General features: G+C 63.1%; 1 protein-coding gene across 1 annotated transcript; it reads left to right on the forward strand.

Annotated features, from left to right (window-relative positions):
* Positions 1–626: 626 nt before the first annotated feature.
* Positions 627–22,446, forward strand: PTCH2 (patched 2). Its single transcript, XM_075097796.1, is given in 26 exon segments — positions 627–696; positions 699–823; positions 825–920; positions 1,155–1,347; positions 11,196–11,385; positions 11,509–11,578; positions 11,799–11,890; positions 13,864–14,059; positions 14,160–14,281; positions 14,638–14,785; positions 15,008–15,139; positions 15,218–15,373; positions 15,505–15,597; positions 15,686–15,811; positions 15,892–16,010; positions 16,141–16,546; positions 16,630–16,942; positions 17,184–17,326; positions 17,416–17,596; positions 18,133–18,416; positions 18,865–19,002; positions 19,151–19,293; positions 19,553–19,652; positions 20,075–20,320; positions 20,476–20,886; positions 20,997–22,446. Coding segments are annotated over 25 exon segments (4,293 nt in total). The 3' UTR covers positions 20,997–22,446.
* Positions 22,447–22,503: the final 57 nt, after the last annotated feature.

The raw sequence follows: 22,503 nt of genomic DNA on the forward strand, positions 1-22,503 counted from the left end.
GGATGCCCATCCTCGGGGAGAGGCTATGGAGGCACACCCTGCCCTTGGGATGCCCTTGGGAGGGATGCTCATCCCCCGGGGCAGCTCCAGGGGGCTGCCTAACCTCGCGGGGTAGCTGTGGGAGAAGGGTGGTCATCCCTGGGGGTGGCTATTAGGGGATGCCCTGCTTGTGGGTGCTCATCCTCTGGGGGGTAAGGGGGCTGCCTGCTCTTGGGGGGTTACAGGGGCATGCCCATCCTTGGGGGGTGCCTGTGGGGGGATGCCCTGCAGATGGGATGCGCTACAGGGGGATGCCCATCCCTTGGGGTTTGCTGGGGGAGGGGGGATGACAGTGTGGGGGTGCCCACCCCTGCGGTGCGGCTGGGGGGGTGTCCGGGGGAGGGGGGGCTGCAGGTCCCGGAGCAGGAGCGGGGGGCAGCCCCGAGCGCGGGGGGTGCCGTCACCCGCGGGTAGGGCGGGCCGGACCGGGCCGCCCCCGCTCCCCCCACCCCCCCACCCCCCCCCCCCCCCGGCCCGCACGGCCCGGCCCCGCAGCGGCGGGGGGGGGGCGGGCCGGGGCCGGGCCCCGGGGGGGTGCCGCCGTGTGTGGCCGCCGGCGGCGGGCGCGCCGTTGCCTAGCAGCGGCGATGGGCGCTGCCGCGGCGGCGGCGGCCAATGGGAGCGGCGGCGGCGGCGCGGCCCCGGCGCCCCCCGCCCCCGCCTCCCCTTTAGAGGCGCGGCGGGCGGCCGGCGGCACACAGCCCTCCGCACCGGCACCGCCACCGAACACCGGCCCCGGCCCCGCCGCGCGTATGGGGGCCGCCGCGCTCGGCCCCACATAACGGGGGGTGCCCAGCCCCGCCAGCCGCCCCGCCATGCCGGACGAGCCCCGCCGCTCCGCGCCGCCGCTCCGCGCCGCCCGCCGCAAGCCGCTGCCTGAGGTAAGGGGCGAGCATCGCCCGCTCCCGGGAAGGGGGGTGTTCCGGGGACCCGCGCTCTCCCCGCCTGGGGATTTCCCCCCCCCCCACCCCCTCCCCGCAGTGCCGGAGGGGTCCCGGTCCCGCTCCGCAGCCCGCGGAGCGTGGCCGCTGCGGGGACCACCCCCTCCCCCTGCCGACCCCAGCCCCGGGCGCCCCCCGCACCCACGCCCAGGCTGATCCTCGCCCTCTCCCCAGGGCAGGGCCGTGGGCCAAAGGGCCCCTCTGTGGCTGCGGGCCCGCTTTCAGGCGCTGCTCTTCGCCCTGGGCTGCCGGATCCAGCGGCACTGCGGGAAGGTGCTCTTCGTGGGGCTGCTGGTGTTCGGGGCGCTGGCCGTGGGGCTGCGGGTGGCCTCCATCGAGACCGACATCGAGCACCTCTGGGTGGAAGGTAAGCGCGGCCCCACGGCCTCAGCCGCCCGTGGGAACGGTCCCGCTCCCGGCCGCGGCTTTGTGTTCCTCCCCCACCCCGGCACCGCGGGGCGCGGAGGTGCGGGGCCGGCCCGGAGGCAGGTGACAGCGCGGGAGCGGGGCAGGAGGAGGAGGAGGAGGAGGGTGCCGCCGGGATTCCTGCCCGCGGGGCCGCGGAGGGATGCCCGCGAGCGGAGGTCCCGTCTGCGCGGCCGCTCGGGTCGCGTCTTGCGCGGGTGCGTGGTGTTGAGTCGCAAAGGGGGACCCCCACGCGTGTCGGTCCCCGCGCGAGGGTGCGGTCGCGTCCCCGCACCGGCGGACACGTGCGGCAGGGACGGTGTTCAGCGCCGGCAGAGCGCGCGTGTCCCCACGCGTGGGCATCCCTTTCCCGTCGTGCTGCTCTCCCCCCCCTACGGCGGGACCTTTCCACGCGGGACGAACCCCCGGGGGCGGCCGCAGCCCCATCCTGGGGCAGAGCCGGGGCCGCGGGGCTGCCTGTCCCGGCTCAGGACCCCTGCCCGGCGGGGACGGAGCAGCGGGCAGGGTCAGGCCGGAGCAAATCCCCGTTTCCGAGTGGAAGCGGCTGATCCCCCTCCTTTGTTATTAATAACTCCAGTGTGGATTTTCTCTCCCCTCTCCCTGCAGCTCTGCTCCCCAGCGCTGGGATTTGCTTTCCCTGCGCCTCCCTCCTGCTTTGGGGGTCTCGAGGGGGCAGCACCCCGCATCGCACCCCCCCATCCCTGCCAGGCCCTGGCCGGGGGGGTGTCTCCCAGCCTGGGGTCCCCGGCGGGGTGCTGTGCAGGGGCAGATGTTGCTCAGCGGAGGGGTGTCAGCCATCTTTGTGCGGGAGCGCTGCCTCCTCCCCCACGCCCCGCTCCCTGTGTGGTCCTCAGCTACTCTTGGATTTGGTTCAACAATAGAAGCAACTTTGCTCTCCCACCCCCTTTTTTTTTTTTATTAAAAAAAAAAAGGCCTTGCACTCCCTCGCTACTTGCACACAGATGCATGCATGCACCCCTACCCAGGAATGCCCAGCCCTCCCACCTGCTCCCCATTCCTGAGGGGTGTTTGTCTTCCCCCACAGGTCTCGTCTCCATCACCCCTTTCCCCTGCAACACGTAGCAGAGAAATACAGTGATACCTCCCGGTCCAGCCAGTGCCTGAGTGGTGGCTGCAGGAGGAGAGATGTTCCCTCTGTGGTTCGCTTGCTCTGGGTTGTGGTTCTGACTCCGTTGGATTTTTATTGTGCTTTTGGGTTTGCAAGGAGTTGGTGTTTCTTGCAACCGTGGCCAGAGCAAGGGAAGTGGCTGCAGTTGTTCCCATTGGGAGGGAACGGGACTTGTGGTGCATCGGGGTGGGGAGTGGGACAGGGAAGGGGCCGAGCTGGAAGTGCCCAGACACCTGGCTTTTCTTGCACACATGTCTGTGCCCCACCGTGCTCCCCTACTTGTGTGGGCACAGCCAGGAGGCTCTGTGGCTGCTGTTAGAGGATATTCCCCCCGGTGTTGTGGTGTGGCTGTAGCAGGGGTGCCAGGGGCCTCTCTGAGCAACTGGTTCTTTCTCATGGCTGGAGCACCTTTCTCTGTGTCAGGAGCTGGATTTTTTTTTTTTTTTTAACCCTGTAGTGAAACATTGCTGACCTGGGGTGTCCTTTCCCCTTTCTGGGCAATGGGTGCACTGGGGTCTGCACACAACCCCTACTCCGGATCTGCAGTGCCCAGGGTGGGGATGGTGTGTGATGCTGGGAGTGCTCTGTGGGGTACTGCTCAGGGCCCCTTCTTGGCCTTCCCAGGAGGGTTCTTCCTCCGGGAGTGTGCACTTGGGGCAGACCCCTCCATGCCTTGTTCCTCCTGGGTGGCACAGCCCCGGTGTGCTCAGGGAGGCTGTCTCAGGTGCTGGCACTATCTGCAACCACCAAGGACTATGTGGCCAGAGTGGCTTTAGTCCTGCAGTGTCCCTGGTGAGGTTGCATGGGTCAGGACGTGGAAGGTTTGCAGTGGCTCTTTCAGTCTCATGTATCAGCTGCAAGACTGCCTCCCTTCCCCATAACCATCCATGGGTGCTTCTGCTTCTGTATTTTCTGGCGAGATCAAAGCATCCCCTGGTGTCCTCAGGCATACCCAGCCCTCCCTAAACTCTGGACCCCATCCTGGTCTGGGGGTGTGCATTACTGGGGCCAGGAGGGTCTGGGATGCCCCTAGGGAGCAAGCAGGATGCGGTTTCCCAGACTGTGTGGTTGGAACCTGAGCACTTTAGGCTGCTTCTGGATTCTCTCAGCCACCACTTCCTCCCGTTCCTGGGTGTACAGCAGGGTGGCTGGTGTGCGTGTCCCTCTGCAGCGAGCCTGGTACTGCTGTGCCAGGTCGAGGCAGCACAGCCCTTGCCTCCACGCTGGCAAAGCTTGGTGCCCCCATCAGCCTGGCCCCAAAGCCTTGGGATCCCCAGGGTGCTGGGGGACCCCAGCTCCTGCCTGCTCTGGATGTGTGTGTGGAGATATTTGCAGGAATGTGGTCCATCCCAGCGCAGAGGCAGTGTCATGGGGTGTTTACGGGACAGAGTATGTGTGCAGGGAATCCTCGTCCTATTGTGCTAGGCCAGTAGGTCTTTGCTCATCCCCCAGCTCAGAGGCTGGGTGGCTGAGGGTCCTGGGAAGCCTCTGAAGCTTCCTGCCTATGATGATGCCCCTGTAGCTGGGCTGTACCCACTCACCTGCCTCTGCCTAGCCAGGCTGAGGGATGTGGGTTGGTGATGCTTGAACACAAACCACCTCACCTGGGTGAGGTACCAACACTGCAGGAGTGGAGCATGACCCTGTGCTGGGCTGTCCATGCTGCAAGCTGAGCTCAGCCCTCCAGGAGCTGGGAGCCTGGCAGGCAGGGGAGGGAAGAGAGTTACTTCCCATGGGAGCACTGTGCTGCTGTCCCTCCACGGGGGAATAGGGTGGGCAGCCCTGCTTTGGCCCCATGGCTGGGGGTCAGTGTTGGGGTCGTGCTGATGGCAGGTCCTCTGATGGGTCCCCCTGAGCCTGGGCTGTGACCTCGGCCGCCGTGGGAAAGTGCAGGGTACCCGGTCCTGACTTGGGGAGTGTCCTTAGCCCCAGAGGCTGGGAGGTGCTGGTGGTGCCCTGGGGTTGTGCCTGACCTGCATCCCTGTTTGGGAGATGGAGGGAGGCCGTGTCACCCCATAAATTGGACTCGACTGTGGAAATGTTCAATTAGGCTTCTCCAAAGCAATTAGCCACTCAGAGGCTTTGAAATCCCAGCTAGCGGTGAGTGTTGAGTTACCTCTAGACACCTGGCAGCTGTTCCCAGCTCTCCCAGGGCGTCTGTAGGGCCAAGGGGCCGGGGCAGCGAGCTCTGGGCAGGCAGAGCCTGGGTGGTGAATAGGCCTGCCTGATTTATAGCGCCGAGGGCTGGTTCAAAGGAAGGCCGGGTTAATTCCTAACCGGAACAGCCCAGCGCCCTGCGCAGCCGTCGCGTTCCCAAAGAGCTGCTGAGTCTCCCCAGAGAAGACCCCGATCCCCTCCTGGTGGGGTCAGGGACACCCTGGATGCGCCAGTGAGATGAAATGGGGTGCATGGTATGGGGACAAGGGGAATTTGCTGCCTTGTTCTCAGCTTGGGGCATGAAGCTGAGATACCTCCAGCCCCCTTGGCAATAGTTTTTGTCCTTCATTGACCTCTGCAATAGGACTTGGCACAGGACGTTCCCTCCCTGTCACCCAGGGCAGAGCTGGGGCACAGCTCAGGGGCTCCCCCTATAGCAGGGGCAAGCAGGAGAGGAGACCCCAGCTGGCTCTGTCTTCGCAGAGAGACAGGCATCTGGAATGTGAAAGCTACAACAGAGCCAAGGATGGGGATTCGGTGTCCTCCCCACCCCAGCTCTGCCTTGGGGAGACCATCTGTGTGTCCCTCTTCCCAGCCTCTGTCCCCACTGAATGTGGTGGGACATATGGGGAGGTGTGGGGCAGCATCTGGTGGGGGGGAGAGCAAGGTGCTGTGGCCATTCCTGGGTGGGCACAGGGAGAGGTGGGTGGTCTCATTGCTGCCAGCGGGTGGGTTTTGTGGGGTGAGATGCCGGTGAAGGAGTGGGCAAAGCTGGGATGTGGGGCTGGTGCTAGCAGCATGCGGCTGGGGGGCTGCATGGTCTGGTGCTGGCAGCATGGCGGGCTCTGATGGCAGCTTGTCCCTGTGGCAGGGGCTGCAAGACACCCGCTGGGATGTGGCCTGAGCTGGCCGTGCGTCCAAGGGGCAGCTCCTGGGCTGCCATGTCCCTGCTCTTTCCCCAGGCAGGTGTCCTGTGGGGACAGGGTCCTGCTCCTCTCTGGGTGTGGTGACACATGTAGCGCCCCATAGGGAGGGAAGGGGCCTCTTGGGATCCTCAGTGCTGCCTCTGCCTGGCCCAGTGGGATTTTTCCTTCTGGATCCTGCAGACAGCTCTGTTCACAGGGTCTGGGTGTCCTTGGGGACCCTGTGCCCCCCATCCTCAGGGGCTTGGAGGAGCGAGGGGCAGCTGGGGCGTTGCTGCCATGGGGTGCAGAGGTCCCCATTATCCCTAAAACCCACCTGCTTGGCTCTGCCCTCTGCTCCAGCCTTTTCCCTTGCAGCCCTGGCTGGCTCTGAAAGGACCTTTCTTCTTGGGGGGGCTCATGCAGGAGACCCCTGCCTGCCTGAAGATGGGGTGCAGGCAATTTGCCTTTATTTATCTTTGGGAGGCGAGGGTGAAACCTCTTGCTTTTCCTTTCCCTTTTCCCTTCCTTGACAGCTCAGTTGGCTTTTTTGGGCTGGAAAATCTTGCTAATTAACCCGAAAAGACTGGGAGACTCTTTATAGATGGCTGTGGCTTATCTGTCCCTATCCATTTTGCTTTGCTTTTCAACTTATATATTTTTTTTATTTCCTAGAAAGTGTTGGTTATTTTAGACTTCGGCATATCCTCGGACATAGGGAGGGGGCTCTCGTTTTGCGTTTTAAATGTTATTTGGCGGCTGGGAGGGGGCAGCGCCAGGGCCAGAGAAGAGGGTTTTATTATCTGCCTCTCCCTCGGGCCTGGAAAAGTGGTCCGAGTTCAAAAAATTCATTTCTTGCCTGAATGAAGCCAGCAATGTGGAAAAATTTCACCATTCAGAGGGGGATGAATGTATGTTTCAACCACACATTAAGTGACATTAGCAAGCAGTGGAGTGCCTAATGTGGCCATTTTTCACAGCAGCCAACAGAGGGGGTGATTAGCATAATTAGTACAGGCAGCCCTATACATATGGAAATGGCAAATGCCTAAATGCCAACACCAGTGGAAATTTATGTCAATGCTGACAGGAGTCTTAGCGGTGAATAGTTCCCAACTGAATCCCCTCTCCCCCTTTTTTTTTTTTTCCCTCCCTCTTATTTTGGGGGTCGCACTGTCCCCTCAGTGCCGGCTGGGGCGGTGCAAGCTGCTGGCTGCCCCCCCGCCTGTGCTGGGAACCGCCGCCCCACGATTTGGGGTAATAAAGACATTAATTTAGCTTTGCTGTTAAACAAAAGGGTTTGGCTGTGGAGCCAGCCTCAAACGGGCCCTTTCAGCCCCTCCGCCGCTGGCTTTTTGAAGGCATCCCCCACTTCTGCTGCCCCTCTTGACTTAGCTGGGTGGTGGGAGTCCCTTTGGTGGGGCACGGTTTGGTCGGAGGTGCTGGGGTAGCAGCAAGCCCATGTTGGTCCCTCGGCGCTGCTGGGGACACCCATCTGCCACGCACCCTCCCCCCCCCCCCTTCTCTGGGGCTGGCCCTGCGCCGTGGGGTGAATGGGGCCGGGAGGACTTGTTTTGACAGGATGAGGCCACGGGGCTTTTGGCGAGGCCGGCGGTAGCAGCCGGGACAGGTAAAAATGGCTCTTTCAGCGTGCCCTGGGCGAGACTTCCTCCAGAGCAGCATGGGTCCTTTCACTGCCTCCCTAATCCAGCTAATCCGCCCCACAACACTTTGAAGGTGGCCTCCAGCTTGCACGCTGCTCGGCACGGGGAAGCGGCTGGCTGAGAGATGCTTAGGGCGGTGCCTCGGGACCCCCTCCCACTGGGATGCGGGATGGTGCATGGGATGTGGGATGATGCCAGCATCTCTTTGTTGCCCCTGGGTGGCAGGGATATGCCAGGGGTGGGCATATCTGCTGGTGAGATCTGCTCCATCTGTGCTGTGGGCCAGCTCAGCAGTTCTGTGTTTGCCCCCATAGGTGCACCTTGTTGCAGCAGAGGGCTGCCCTCTGGAGAGGGATCGCCATGGGGATGGCTTTTCCCAGGGGATCTCAACACAACCTTGCCCCCCTCCCAGCTATGGACTTGAGCAGGGGTTTCTAGCCCTGGCATTGGTTTGTTGTGCTGTGGAAAGAGGGCTGCTCCCCAGGGACACTTCTTCCCCTTACTGCCCCAGCTCTCCACTCACTGCCGGGGGGAGAACTGGGGTCAGAGTTGGCCTTGCTCTGGGGCTCCCTGGCCCTGGGACAGGACTGCAGCATTCCCCATTTGGCTGGTAAGCCAAATCTGGGACTCACCATGTTTGTCACCACATCCCATAGACCTGTTACAACAGGTAGGAGGACAGGGCCTGATTTTTGGAGAATAAATGAGGATGTGTACCCAGGCATGCTCTGTCCCATCTGGGTCACACAAGTGGTGGTGACAGCTGCTGGTGGTGCCCAGGTGCCATCTGCAGCGCGGTGGCACAGCCTCCACTGACCCCGAGGGGACACAGAGTACTCCTTGCTATCAGCATGCATCTCCTGGGTGGGCACTGCTGCCTCTCTGTGGCCCTCAGCACTTCCCCTGGTCCTCCCTTGCCCTCAGTCCCTTTGCCCTTGGCAGGCAGGGGGAGCTCGGTGTGGGGCTGGCAGTCTGCCCCGACCCACTGCCCTCCCAGTGCTGCCTGGGCACGCTGCCCTGTGAGGGCTGGGGCTCGAGCAGGAGCAACCCCTTTCCCCCTCCTCCACTGCTGCAGCCTGGAGCTGCCCGGGGCTGGCATTGGGCAGGGGCTGCTGCAGTCCCTGCACCCACCAGGGCAAACGAGGGCATGAGCTGGTCCTGCCGGGTGAGGGTGAGCCGGCTGCAGCGCCATGGCTGTGGGTCCTGTGCCAGAAGGGTTTGGGGAGCGGTGTTGGGGGGGGGGGGGTGGCTCAGGCAGGGTGGCCGGGAAGGGGGCAGGGAGGCTCCCGCCCTGCTCTGTAATTTTGCGGCGGATGCTGTAATTACGGGGAGGGCTCCCCCAGCGTGGCCCACAGGCGGGAGACAGCCGCACACACAGCCGCCCTCGCTGCTGGGGACCCTGTCCCCTCCCTGACACCCGCACCATCTCTGCTTGGGCATGGTGGGGGCCTGCTCTGCACCCTGGGTGTTTGGGGCGTGGGTGGGCATGGGGTCCTATCCACTCTCCAGCCCATGCTGCTGTGTGCCTCTACCCTGTGATTCCCCCCCCTAGCATGAAACCCCTGGCCAGTGGTACCCGGAAGCGGTGCCTGCCCCAGAGAGGATGCTTGCACAAGGGGACCCTCCTGCCTCCAGGGACTGTCTTGCCTCGCAAGCCCCGCCTAGAGGTTTTGGGGGATGTGAGGGTCCAGGGGAGGGTGAAGGCAGTTCCTGCTGGGGAGCAGAGCGGGCGGGCTGTTAATAAGCAGGACTGGGCGCCTGATTGGAACCAGAGGGCCCTTTGCATGAAAAAGCTGAGGGCTCCCTTTGTTAATTGGAATAAAAAAAAAAAAAAAAAATTTACATACAGTTCCTCATTAATGTGCTCATTGTTGGTATTGGGGCGCCCCCTCCCCGGGCTGGGGGGCTGCGTGCAGCGTGGGGCGTCTCGCCCCACTCCCGGCCCCGGGCTGGCCGGCGGGCGCGCGCCCGTTTGAAGTGTCCTTGGCAGCCCTGTGTGTGCTGCCTTGTCTTTTCATGTTGCTCTTTGGTTAATTAGGGTGTTGGAATTTGAGGCTTCCTCACAGCCTTTGAAGCTTGCTGACGGCTCGCAGTGCCCTGTTCCAAATTAACACTAATTACAAGGGATGGCTTTTTATTTTCTTTTTTTTTTTCTTTAATTTTTCGGGGGGCTCCCCCCCATTCCCTGCTTGCAGATGTGTGGCACCTCCTGCGGCCGTGCTCAGCAGAGGTGCCTGTGCGGAGCTGCAGGATGCGTCCCCTGGGAGCGGCAGTGGTGCTGGGCACCCCCCGTCGCTGTGTCCCATCACCCGCCTGGGTTCAGCGTGGGTGGTGTGGCTGAGATCAGAGCAGCTTAGTACACCTCCTGCCCGACCTCCCAGCCTGCTGGGAAGGGGATGGGTCGTTCCCCCTGCCCCCCCCCCCCTCCCACCCTGTGACACCCACCCTCCCTGTGTCCTCATCCCCTTGCCCCAGGCGCCGCCATCCCCTCTGACACACACACACAAAGGCCGCATCCATGTCCCCCCCCTCCCTGGCCCTGGCACAACCTCCATCCCAACTGGCATCTGATGGACACCAGCTGCTCCCCAGCCCAGCCAGGAACAATGAAGACCGTCCCCCCCCCCCCCCCCATTCTCAAAAAGCAGGGGAAAAAAAAACCCAAAGAAACACCAACCCATATAATAAGTCATTAAAAGCGAAGATTCTGCTCCTTATTTGCGGTCTTGCTCTGGCCTCCTCAGTGCTGGCGGGGGGCCAGGCCCGCCGGGGCCCCCGCCTCTTGCTGAGGGAGTGTCCCAGCGTGGATGAATCCTGACCCCCTCCGCCTTCCCCAGGGCTGGGCAGGAGCTGGCCTTCCCCCCCTCCACCAGCAGTGCTGCCTTGGGATGCGCCCTGGGGCCGAGCAACCTGGGGCATCCCTGGTGGGTGCCGCTGGGGTGGGGGCTACCTACAGCATCTTCCCTCCTTGGCAGGGGGCTGGGAGTGGGGTGGTTTTGTGTTGCACTTAGGGGTCTCAGGATCAGCCTCCTGCCCTCCTCTGGGCTTTGTGGTTCCCCCCCCTTCACTGTGCCAGAAGGGACGGGAGCCCCTTGTTTGTTGGGATGGGGACGGCTGTCCCTGGGACGCTGCTCCGCCGTGCGAAAGGCCACTCAGGGTTTGATCGCAGCCTCAGCCGCGCTGGTGGGGGGGTGGATTTCTCTTCCGCACCAAGGCAGCTGCAAATAAAGTCAGAGGCTTCGCCCGGAAACCTCAGGCCCGCTGTGCTCAGAGGTCTTCTGCTGCCGTCAGGGACAGATTCCGGAGCCTCGGCGGGAGGAGAGGGGTCCTGTGGAGCTCCCCAGCACCGTGTCCTTCCCCTGTCCCCTGCCCCTCCCGGGACAACCTGCACCTGCGGGGGTTTGGGGGGTGCCCACCTCTCCCTACACCCAACCCCCAGCTGAAACGCTGCCTGCCTCAGGGGGCAGCTGGGCAGGGACAGGGTGGGCTGTCCCCAGTTTTGTTTGCTGCATCAGGATCTGGTTGTGTTGGGTACCTGCAGTGCCTGCTGCAGTGCACGGGTGGGAGGGGGCAGGATGCATCCCATCCACTTTGCCAGCTGTCTGTCCATGGGGTTTTTCCAGGGAAAGCAAAGCCAACGAGCCATTCTCGGGCTGGAAATATTTGCACTGATGAGAAGGGGGATGCCTGGTCCAGCGTGGGATGGGGTGCTCCCTGCTTGGGTCCCCTGGGTGCGAGCATCCAGAGGATGCAGCATCTGGGGAACCCTATGGCAAGAAGCTTCCCCCCCCCAGGTTAACATGGCACCATCTGATGCTGCAAAGCCTCGCTCCTGCCCATCTGCTTCCCTGGGCATCGGGATGGGCAGGACAGGTTGGTGGGATGGGGGCTCTGCAAGCCTTGGCACTGACAGGGCTCATTGCGGTCCCCTCCGCAGCGGGCAGCCGGGTGAGCCAGGAGCTGAGCTACACCAAGGAGAAGCTGGGCGAGGAGTCTGTCTACACGTCCCAAATGTTGATCCAGACCCCGAAGCGGGATGGGGAGAACATCCTGACGCAGGAGGCCCTGCAGCTCCACCTCGAGGCGGCCCTGGCTGCCAGCAAAGTCCAAGTCTCACTGTATGGAAAGTGAGTCTGGCTCCGGACAGGGCGGGACTGGGACCCCTGCCGTGTCCTGCATGTCCCCCATACCCCCTGCCATGTCCCCCGTGGGATGATCACCATCCTCAGCTCCTCCTTCTGCCTTTCCAGATCGTGGGATTTGAATAAGATCTGCTACAAGTCGGGTGTCCCCATCATTGAGAATGGCATGATCGAGAGGGTGAGTGCTGGGCATGACAGGGCCCCAGGAAGCCCCCCCATAGGGGATCGGTCCCCCAAGAAATGGGCAGTGGATGGGCTGCAGTGGGGCTTGCCCTACTGCAAAGGCATTGCCAGCTCCATCCGGGAGGGCACAGGTTTGGGCAGCCCAAGAGGGCTGTGGGGGGAGCAGGGGAGCCTGATCCATCCCTGCTGACCCCTTGCATTTCCTCCTCCCATAGATGATAGAGAAGCTGTTCCCCTGTGTGATCCTGACACCGCTGGACTGCTTCTGGGAAGGCTCCAAGCTGCAGGGAGGCTCAGCCTACCTCCCGTGAGTTCGGGGAGCTGTTGCAGTGTGTGTGGGGCCACGGGTGGGAGCAGGGGCTGGAGGGGCTGCCAAGAGGCTGTGCCTTTCCTCCCCATGCAGCCTGGCACTGCTGCCCCCAGGTCCCTCAGTGCTGCTGCTTGTCCTGCTCGACCCCTGTATGGTCCCACCACCATCGCTCATCCTGTTGGGTCAAGACCCCGGGGACAGGTCCCTGTCCTCATCTGCCTGGCTTTGGTGGCATAGGCAGGGCTCCACCGCTGTGGGGCAGGAGGGCTGCAGCCCATGGGCAAGATCTGCCCTTACCTGCCGTGCCATGTGTTTGCACCAGCCAGGGATGGGGACACAGGGACAGAGGCCATGCTGCAGGCAGGTCCCTGGGGGCTGCTCCCCCCCCAGCACTTTGTGGGAGCCACGATGACGAGGAGGCACCCACACTCCTGAGCTGTGCCCAGGGACACAGAGTCGCTGGGGTGGGTGGTGGGTGACTCCCGGTAAGCTCCCCACAACGTGGTGTTGGGGCTGGGGACCCCGGGCTGGGCGGGGGGAGCCCCCCCCCACATTCCTTCTGTTTACGCGTGTGTTTGTCCGGGAGAGCCAGGCGGCTTGTGCATTGTCAGCAAACGCAGCCCCACGCTTTCTCATGCTAATGCTGCTCTGAAAGCTGCCCCTTGCCAAACAGATGAAATAGTGGCCTTATTCAGGCTGCTGCCGGGACTGGAGGAGGGGGAAGGGACCACAGTACCCCCAGCCAGGACTGAGGGACCAGCTTTGCCCCCCCAAAACCTCAGGTTCTCCCCATCCCAGCCTGGGGATCAGCTGGGAGCAGGAGTGAGTGGGGCCGGGATGGTCATGCTGAGCGGGATGCTGGTGGCATTGTCCACCAGCGTGGGCAACATCCTGGTGCTGCGGTACATGGCAGGCAGGGTGGCACCCACAGCGGTAGTGGGACCCATCTCTCCTCACAGCCGGGTGAGCGGGTGCCCAGGCGGGCACCCCGGCTGAGCATCAGCCAGCCCATGGGGACTTGTCCCCCTTTTTAACGCCAAGGGGTGAGCGGGGCGGGAGCTGGGAGAACAAAGAGCAGCAATCTATGGAAAGACAAAAGGATTTGCCCTGGCTCAGTGAAGCAAGCGAAAGCAGATAAAAGGGGCTCTCTTTGGAAGCAGCAGCAGCTCCGGTTGGTATGTGGGAATCTCAAGTGGCCGGCTCTGGCCCAGCCAGCCTTCATGAATTATTAGGCTGTGTTTCTCCCCAGAGCCCACACTCACTTGGAGCTTTTTCTTCCCCTCTTTGGAGTGCTGGGCTGGGTTATTGGCTTTTTGTGTGTCCTTTCTCTCTTAAAAAAGAAACTGAGCGAGGCTGGGAGCTGGCCCCCGGCACACCGGGCTGGGATGGAGGAGCAGAGCATCTGCAGGCAATGGAAAAACCCCTTTTCTCAGGTACCCAAGTCCCATGGGGTCCTGCTGGACCTCCAAGGACCTGGTCTGTGCCTAGCTCCCAGCACCATCCTGAGCCCCCAGAACCTTTTCTGAGCCCCAAAGGCTCCAGCTTGGAGGAGCTTCCTTCCAGGAAGGGCTAGAGGGGATGCTGGGAGCCCTTGCCTGCCTGTTCCCCTCTATCAAGATGTTAGCCCGCGGGCAGTAATCAGCCTGACTGCTTGCACAAAGCGGGGCCAGGCGGTGGGGCCAGCTCCCCCCGCTTTGTCCCAGCCTAACAGGATCAGGCACGCTACTTGACTCAGGGCATGGCCTGCTGTGCTGCACAGGGCATGGGGGACGCCGCAGGCGGCCCCAGGAGGGGGTAGGGGATGCGCTGGGGACTGATGCTGCTCCTCTGTATCCTTGCACCCTGCCTTTGAGGACATCCCTGGGTCCTGCAGGCATGGCCCCATGCATGGGATAGGGTGGCAGTGGTGGTGGTGGTACCGCATGTGGGTTTCAACATCCCCCATCACCCCGGTGCCTCTCTCTCCCTAGGGGCCGCCCGGATATCCAGTGGAGCAACCTGGACCCTCTGCAGCTGATGGAGGAGCTGGGGCAGTTTACATCCCTGGAAGGCTTTAAAGAGCTGCTGGATAAGGCAGAGGTGGGGCAGGCTTACATGGAGCGGCCCTGCCTGGACCCCCGGGACCCGCAGTGCCCCCCCAGCGCCCCCAACAAACAAAGCCAGCAGGTGGGTCACAGCATGTGGGGACCAGGAGGGGTGTAGGGGCTTGCTGCTCTCCTGCCTGCCCTGCGGTCCCACATCCCTGATGCCTCCCCTCTGCCTGCAGAGCCCCGACATCCCAGCCGAGCTCTCAGGAGGCTGCCATGGATTCTCCAGGAAGTTCATGCGCTGGCAGGAGGAGCTGATTTTAGGTGGCACGACCAAAGACTCCCAGGGCAAGCTGCTACGGTAAGAGGCACTGCAATGCCGGCATCCCCAGGCGTGGTGTAGGGCCTAGCCATGGTACTCACTCCTGGGACAGTTTGGGGTAGGGTCCCCTCATCCTCATCCAGTGCCCATGGGAACCCACCCTGGCTGCAAGAGGGGCTGTGGGGCTGTCTGGGAGAGTGTGTGAGGCTGGCGAGTGTATGGAGCTGGCAAGCAGGCAGTGCTTTGGAGCAAGGAGAGGGAACAGGGGACAGGATGCCTGGATCCTCTCCCGGGTGTCCGTGGAGGGGCTGGGAGCCGTGGGGTGGGGGACGGACCCATTCCCGCATCCTGGGGCGCTGCAGCCAGTCCCAGCGAGGTGCGTGCCTGTCCCCCAGCGCCGAGGCCCTGCAGACCATGTTCCTCCTCATGAGCCCCCGGCAGCTCTTTGAGCACTTCAAGGATGACTACGAGATCCATGACATCAGCTGGAGTGAGGAGAAGGCGGGTGCCATCCTGGAGGCCTGGCAGAGGAAATTCGTGGAGGTGGGCACTGGGGACAGCCCCCACATGGGGCTGGCCAGGGGCGCGCCTGTGTGCGGCATCCCCCTGTTTTCCTGTGGCCATGGGTCCTGGCACCGCTCTTTTGTAGTTAGGTGGGTCCTTAAGGACCCTCAGTGGCGATGCTGACACCCTGGGTGGCTCTGGGGGGGATGTACTGGGGAGTGGTGGGGTTCTGGCTCCTCTAATGGGGTGTGCTTCTGGTAGCTGGCACAGGACTCCATCCCGCCCAACGCCACGCAGAGCGTCCATGCTTTCTCCACCACCACGCTCAATGACATCATGAAGTCCTTCTCTGACGTCAGTGCCATCCGGGTGGCCGGGGGCTACCTTCTCATGGTGTGTGTGCCCCCTCTCTCTGTCCCCTACCATCCCTCCCTCACCCCCTGTCCCTGCTAACCCACTCTGCTCTTCCAGCTGGCCTATGCCTGCATCACCATGCTGCGGTGGGACTGCTCCAAGTCCCAAGGGGCCGTGGGCCTGGCCGGGGTCCTGCTTGTGGCTCTCTCCGTGGCCTCTGGCCTGGGGCTTTGCTCACTGCTGGGCATCTCCTTCAACGCTGCCACCACGCAGGTATGTGCTGGGGGAAGGGCCAGCTACCGTGGTGCTGGTGGGACCCTGGGGGCTGTGGCATGGTCAGGCGGCCAGGTCCCCTCCTGGGCAGTGGCTGTGTCCCCCCACTGACACTGGCTGCTCTCCATCAGGTCCTGCCCTTCCTGGCCCTCGGCATTGGTGTGGACGACATGTTCCTCTTGGCTCACGCCTTCACTGAGATGAGCCAGCACATCCCCTTCAAGGTGAGCACCGAGCCCTGCCTAGGGGATGCCTGGTCCCCTCCTGCCTCCCTGCAGCCCCTCTCATCACCCCCTCCCTCTGTCCCTGCAGGAGCGGACGGGCGAGTGCCTGAAGCGCACAGGGACCAGCGTGGCTCTCACCTCTGTCAGCAACATGATCGCCTTCTTCATGGCAGCCCTGGTCCCCATCCCTGCCCTGCGTGCCTTCTCCCTCCAGGTTTGGCTGGGGTCCCTCTCAGGGCCGGGGGGTGGGAAGGGATGCCCAGACCCAGATCTGACATGTCCCCCTGCGTGCAGGCTGCGGTGGTTGTGGTGTTCAACTTTGCCATGGTGCTATTCGTCTTCCCTGCCATCCTGAGCCTGGACCTGCACCGCCGTGAGAAACGCCGGCTCGACATCCTCTGCTGCTTCTACAGGTACCAGCGCTGGGCTGGCTGGGAGGGCACTGACCCTGTGGGTCCCCACCAGAAACATGGGGTGGCTCTGCTCCTCTCCCGCAACATCTTTTCCTCCTTCCCTTTCTCCTTCTTTCCTCTCTCCCTGCAGCCCTTGCTCCTCGCGGGTCATCCAGATCCAACCCCAGGAGCTTGCAGATGCCAATGACAACCACGCCTGCCACCCCTCCCCTTACGGGCACCCCGGTGTGGCCACCAGTACCCAGATCACCACCACCGTGCAAGCCTTCACCCGGTGCGACCCCTCGGGCCACCATGTCGTCACCGTCCTGCCGCCCACCTCCCAGGTGTGCACCTCACCCGCTGTCCTCCTGCCCCCCACTGACCCCCTGGGCTCGCAGGTCTTCGCCCCGTCCAGCTCCACCCGGGACCTGCTGGCCCAGCTGGATGAGGCCAAGAGCGGGCGGGAGTGCGTCCCCCTGCCCTTCTGCCGATGGAGCCTCGCCGACTTTGCCCGGGACAAGTACGCCCCACTCCTCCTGCGGACCCGGACCAAGGTGAGGTGGAGACGGCCCTGGTGGTGCCACCCAAGGTGGGTGGGTGGCACAGGACCCTGTCTGACCCCCTGCTGTCCCCGCAGGTGGTGGTGGCGGTGTTGTTCCTGGCGCTGCTGGGCCTGAGCCTCTATGGCACCACCATGGTGCATGACGGGCTCTACCTGACGGACATCGTGCCACGGGACACCAAGGCGCATGCCTTCATCTCGGCCCAGTTCAAGTACTTCTCCTTCTACAACATGTTCATCGTCACCAAGGGTGGCTTCCACTACCCAGGTGCCCAAGCCGCACTGCTCAGCCTGCACCAGGCCTTCAGCACAGTCAAGTACGTGGTGCGGGAGGGCAACCGCGACCTGCCCAAGATGTGGCTCCACTACTTCCAGGACTGGCTGCGAGGTGAGGGACATTCCCCCTCTCCATGCCCTCCCAAACCTGTACCCTCCCTGCTGGCCTGGGAATGCCTTCCTTGGTGTGTGGCACCCCAGGAGGGTGGTCCCTTGATGCCCAGCAATGCCAAGCTGAGCCCTGGGGTTTCTGTGTGGCCATCCTGCTGGCACAGAGCTTCCAAGGGGTGCACGGGATGCTGTGCAGGGTGGCGTGCCCCAGGGGATGCTCACCCCTCATGCTGTGTACCCAGGGCTCCAGGCCACCTTTGACAGGGACTGGCAAGCCGGGCGGATCACCCATGACAGCTACCGCAACGGCTCCGAGGACGGGGCGCTGGCGTACAAGCTCCTAATCCAGACTGGTAACAAGAAGGAGCCCTTCAACTTCAATCAGGTGTGTGGTGACAGGGCTGGGGTGACCAGGCTGGGGATGACGCTGTGCCCACTGCCCTGCTCATGCCCATGCCTGCGCTCTCCCTGTAGCTGACCACGCGGCGGCTGGTGGATGAGAATGGCATCATCCCCCCTGACACGTTTTACATCTGCCTGACGGTGTGGGCCAGCAACGACCCCCTGGGCTTCGCTGCCTCCCAGGCCAACTTCTACCCCCCGCCACCCGAGTGGATCCATGACAAGTATGACACCACGGGCGAGAACCTGCGAAGTGAGTGAGCGCGGTGGGCTCTCCGTGGCCCCCTCCTGTTCCCTGGCATCCCCCTGCAGGGGACCCTGCTCCCTGCAGCCTTCCTGCCCCACAAGCATCCCCCCAAAGAGAAACCCCTGTATCCCTCATCCCATCGGCATCCTCCAGTAGAGAAATTGCCCTGCTTCCCTATGCCCCACGCTTGTCCCCCTGCACCCCACACCCTGAGCATCCTGCTGCACACTCCCCCTTCACCCTCCTGCTGCAGCAACACCACCCTGCTCCAGCCCACGAGCATCTCAACTCAAAGAAGCCCCTCCACTCTGTTCTTCCTCTGCCCCACAAGCATTCCCTTCCTCCCACAAGCATCTTGCCAACAGAGGAACCCCCTCCTCCTTGCCCCAAGTCTAGTCCCGACACACCCCCCAGCCCCATGGTACCCAGCCAGGCATTGGGCTGCCTGGGCTGCCCTCAGGCTGGTGTGATTGGGGTGCCCCCATGCTGCCTGCAGTCCTGTGCTGCCTGTACCCCCATACTGCCCGCACTCTCCTCCCCAGTCCCAGCAGCCCAGCCGCTGGAGTTCGCCCAGTTCCCCTTCTACCTGAGTGGGCTGCGTCGCACAGCTGACTTCGTGGAGGCAATTGAGAGCGTGCGAGCCATCTGCCGGGAGGCTGCCCAGCGCCATGGCGTGCTGAGCTACCCCAGCGGCTACCCCTTCCTCTTCTGGGAGCAGTACATTGGCCTGCGCCACTGGTTCCTTCTGGCCATCAGCATCCTGCTGGCCTGCACCTTCCTCGTCTGCGCCCTGCTGCTGCTCAACCCCTGGACGGCCGGCATCATCGTGAGTACGCACCCTGATGCATGGGAACTGGGGGATGACAGGCCATGCTGCCCTCCTGATGGGTGGGGACAGGGACACCTGCTCTCATCCTTCTGGGTGGCCCTGGGTACCTGCTTCATGGGGATGGGGCAGTGGGGTGGCCAGGGGCACCCTGGGTGGTAGGGACACCCATATGGAGGTGGCAGTGGGTGGGGGACACCCGTATGGAGAGATCAGGGACACCTCTTATGAAGGGAACATATGTAGTGAGCAGGTGTTTGGAGACATCCATGCAGAGGAGATCGAGGGCCACCCCCAACAGATGGGACAGAGTGACACCCCGAATAGGGGGGAAAGAGGCAATAGGGTGAGGCTGCCCTATATGGAGGGGTAGGATTGAGCATGCCAAGTGGAGGGGCAGAGGGGACAGCTGGGCAGAGCCACCCGTCACTGACCCCACCACCCCCAGGTCTCCATCCTGGCCATGATGGCAGTGGAGCTGTTTGGCATCATGGGGCTGATGGGCATCAAGCTGAGTGCCATCCCCGTGGTCATCCTCATCGCCTCAGTGGGCATCGGTGTGGAGTTCACCGTCCACGTGGCCCTGGTGAGTGCAGGCAGACCACTGCCTGGCCACGGGGCACCACAGTTCCCACTCCCCAGCATCCTCACCCCCTTGGCCATGTGCCATTGGGTGGCCATGTCACAGGTGGCACACAGGGATGAGCCCTGCGTGACATCCCCACCCCATACAGGGCTTCCTGACAGCTGCGGGGAGCAGGAATGTGCGCTCGGCCGCAGCGCTGGAGCACACCTTTGCCCCGGTGATGGACGGTGCCGTCTCCACCCTCCTGGGGGTCCTCATGTTGGCGGGCTCCGAGTTTGACTTCATCATGAGGTGAGCACCAGCGAGGGGTAAACCAGCTGCCTGCAGCTCCCTGGAAGCTTTGGCAATCAGGGCTGGTGAGCATGGCAGTCCCCCCTGGCTGGTGGTGGGGATGTGGGGCAGCTGGCAAGGATGTGTCTTTCTGGGGGCACCCACCCCATCTTGTATGGAGGCTGGGGAGATGTCGGGGAGCTTGGGTGTGTGGTATGGGATGGTATGGGGTTCATAGGGGCTGTGCCCACTTAACCTGCTCTACCTGCGGCTCCCACAGGTACTTCTTTGCAGTGCTCACCATCCTGACACTGCTGGGGCTCCTCAACGGGCTGGTGCTGCTGCCCGTCCTGCTCTCTGTCATCGGGCCACCACCTGAGGTACAAGACCCCCCCGTCCTGCCTCTCCCTGTGCCTCCCCCACCCCACACCCATTACTTTTCATCCCCCATTGCCCCTCACCCTGTCCCCCCTTCACTCTATACCCATCTTTGCCTTGCCCAGTCCCAAACTCTCCCTGTACCTGTCCCTCATGCTGTACCATCCCTGCTTTATCCCACCCTTTCTCTGCCCCATATCCAACCTGACCCATACCTACATGACCCCACTCCTGCCTCACCCCACACTGGACTCCCCCCACCACTCCCTGACCCATTTGACCCCATCCCTGCCTCACCTCCTATCTCCCTCACCCCACACAGCCCTTGCCCCATCCTTGCATCACCCCATACCTGCTGCCACACCCTGCTCCTCCACCCCTGCATGTCCCCCAGTCCCTCTAACACCACCCCATCTCTCCCCAGGCATCCCCGGTGGATAATGGACCCCGCCTGCCCCCTCCAGAGCCGGTGCCCCCATGCCTGGGCCCTGGTGGGCTGTATGTCCGGCGTGCCCCAGCCTGGCCTGCCACCTTCCCTGACCCCTCAGACACGGAGTGCTACATGGAGGGTGTGGGGCCAGGAAGCCCGCGGGGACCCTTCATTGTGCCCCCTGCCCCAGCACACATTCTGCTAGAGGCCGGCAAGGACCCCAGCTTCCCCCGCATCACTGTGAGTGTCTCTGCCCACTGTGGCATTGCCGGCTCCCTGGCATCCCCTGGGAGAGCTGGGGGATGGGGGCTTGTGGGTCCCCTGTGGTGCTGGCAGGGTTGCCAGAGGGGTGCTCAAGCATGTCAGGGCCCTCATGCTCCATGTCTCCTGCCCAGGTGCTGAAGCCCTACAAGGACAGCCCGGAGGTCCAGGGAAAGGAGGCTCCCGGCCCACAGCCTGCACCCCCCCTGCCTTTTGGGGAGCCATGCCCCGCGCCGCCTCGAGACTACCCACAGCCCTGCCCACCAGGCACCCGGCCAGCTCCTGCTGCAGCCCTGCCCGCATACAGCACCCACCTGCAGGGTCCTGCTGGCAGCTATGCCACCGTGACGGCCACCGCTTCAGTGACGGTGGCCCTGCACCCCACGCTGCCTGGGTCCTACCCCAACTTTGGCCCAGAAGGCTTCGCCGGTGGCGAGCAGGACTGCCTGGAGGAGCCCAGTGTGCCCAGCACCGGTGGCACTGCCATGCCCGATGCCTTTGAGATGCAGAGCATGGGACGCCACGGGGCAGGCAGCCGGCGCTAGGTGAGCTTGGGGACACGGGCACTCAACCCCAGGGCTCATGCACGGTGGCCTGGGGGTGCGGGTTTGGTTTAGAGGGAGCCAGCTTACCCCCACTTTCTCTCTCCCCACAGGTTGCCAGCTCCTGGGCAAAGCATCTTCCCAGTGCCCGGTGAGCACAGGAGGGTGCAGAGCGGGGTTGCCCGCATCGTGCTGCTAATCGCCGGAGCGGCGATGCCCCCCGGTCTCAGCCAAGGAGGATCGGCCCCCTGTGCCCCCTAAAGGGGCTCAGCAGGGCAGGCTGGCACTTCTATGCAAGCTGTGTGCAGGCCATGCCATGCCCACGTGTCCCCAGCCTGGGGCTGTGCCAACAGTGCCATGTCCCCGTGTGCAGGGTTTGGGGTTACCCTGCCCCGGGCTTGTTGCCCCCCCAGAAATGGAAGCACTAACTCCCCCCTGTCTGTTTCTGGAGCTGCTGGCAAGGCAGGCTTGGTGCCCTGCCAGCTCACCCCTGCGGGGTCACTGCCTGCTCCCCGTCACCTCCTCCTGGGACCCCCCCACCCGGGCCATGTGCTGGGGTGCCCCAACAGGGTGCCCTGGTGCACCCCTTCCTGATAAGGGGGCAGCCCCAGAGCCAGCTGTGCCCTGGAGTGCTGTGGGCAAGGCCTGGGGTGGGCACCCCCCACCTTTATTTATTGCAAAGGGAAACTATCTATAGAGAGATATATATTTTTAAGCTTATTTTAAAAGATTTATTTCTCAGCCTATGGCCTCGCCCAGCTGCCAAGGGTGCAGGCAGGGAGGGGGCAGACCCTTTGCCAGTCCAGGGCTGCCTGCCGGAGGGAGCAGAAGCCTGGGGTGGGGGCGCAGACCTGGTTTGTACCCCTGCTCCATGGGGTGCTGGGTGGTCACAGGCACCCCCTCTCACAGGCTCGCCCCCTCTGACACACTGCTCTGTGCCTCAGTTTCCCCACTGGCAAGCATGGGCGGGCTGGAGATCGGGGACATGCCATAGAGCCAGGGAGCCTGTTGGTTCCACCGCACAGGCAGTGTTTTGGGGGGGTCCTTGGGGTGTTCCTTGCTGTGCCAAGCCCCTGAGCTGTCCCACAGCCACAGCCCCTTGTGCAATGCTCGTGCTCTGCCCTGGTGACAGCACGTGCGGTGCACACCTCTGGCAGTGCACGCTCACGTGGGCACCCATGGTGCCACCAGGCACATCTCTGGGAAAGCAAATTTCTCACCATGTCCCTGTGCAGCAGGGCTGTCCCTGAGGCCAGCCCCTGTCCCTGTCCCCAACCCCGGGCACCATCCGCACCGTTACCCAGCACTTTAACTCCAGCGGTGTTTGCTGTGCCTACGACCCCAGCCCCCCCAGCTCCCAGACACTGCCGCTGAGCTGGGGTGGCCCTGGGGATCCCCGTCCCCATGCCAGGCGTGGGCATGGTGGGCAGCCCCTTCCCCCAACACGCCATCTAAGTTATTTATATCAAAGAGAGCAAAGGTTTATTTTTGTAGTTTGTACAGCGGTAGTGGGGACCGAAGGTTTATTTTTAAAGAGTAAATATATATATTATATATAAATTACCTGCCTTGTCCAACCCTTTTTCCTGGGGGGGCACAGCTGGGGGAGCAGGGTGCTGC

The sequence above is a fragment of the Phalacrocorax aristotelis genome, chromosome 6, assembly GCF_949628215.1.
Source record: "Phalacrocorax aristotelis chromosome 6, bGulAri2.1, whole genome shotgun sequence".
Lineage (NCBI taxonomy): Eukaryota > Metazoa > Chordata > Aves > Suliformes > Phalacrocoracidae > Phalacrocorax > Phalacrocorax aristotelis.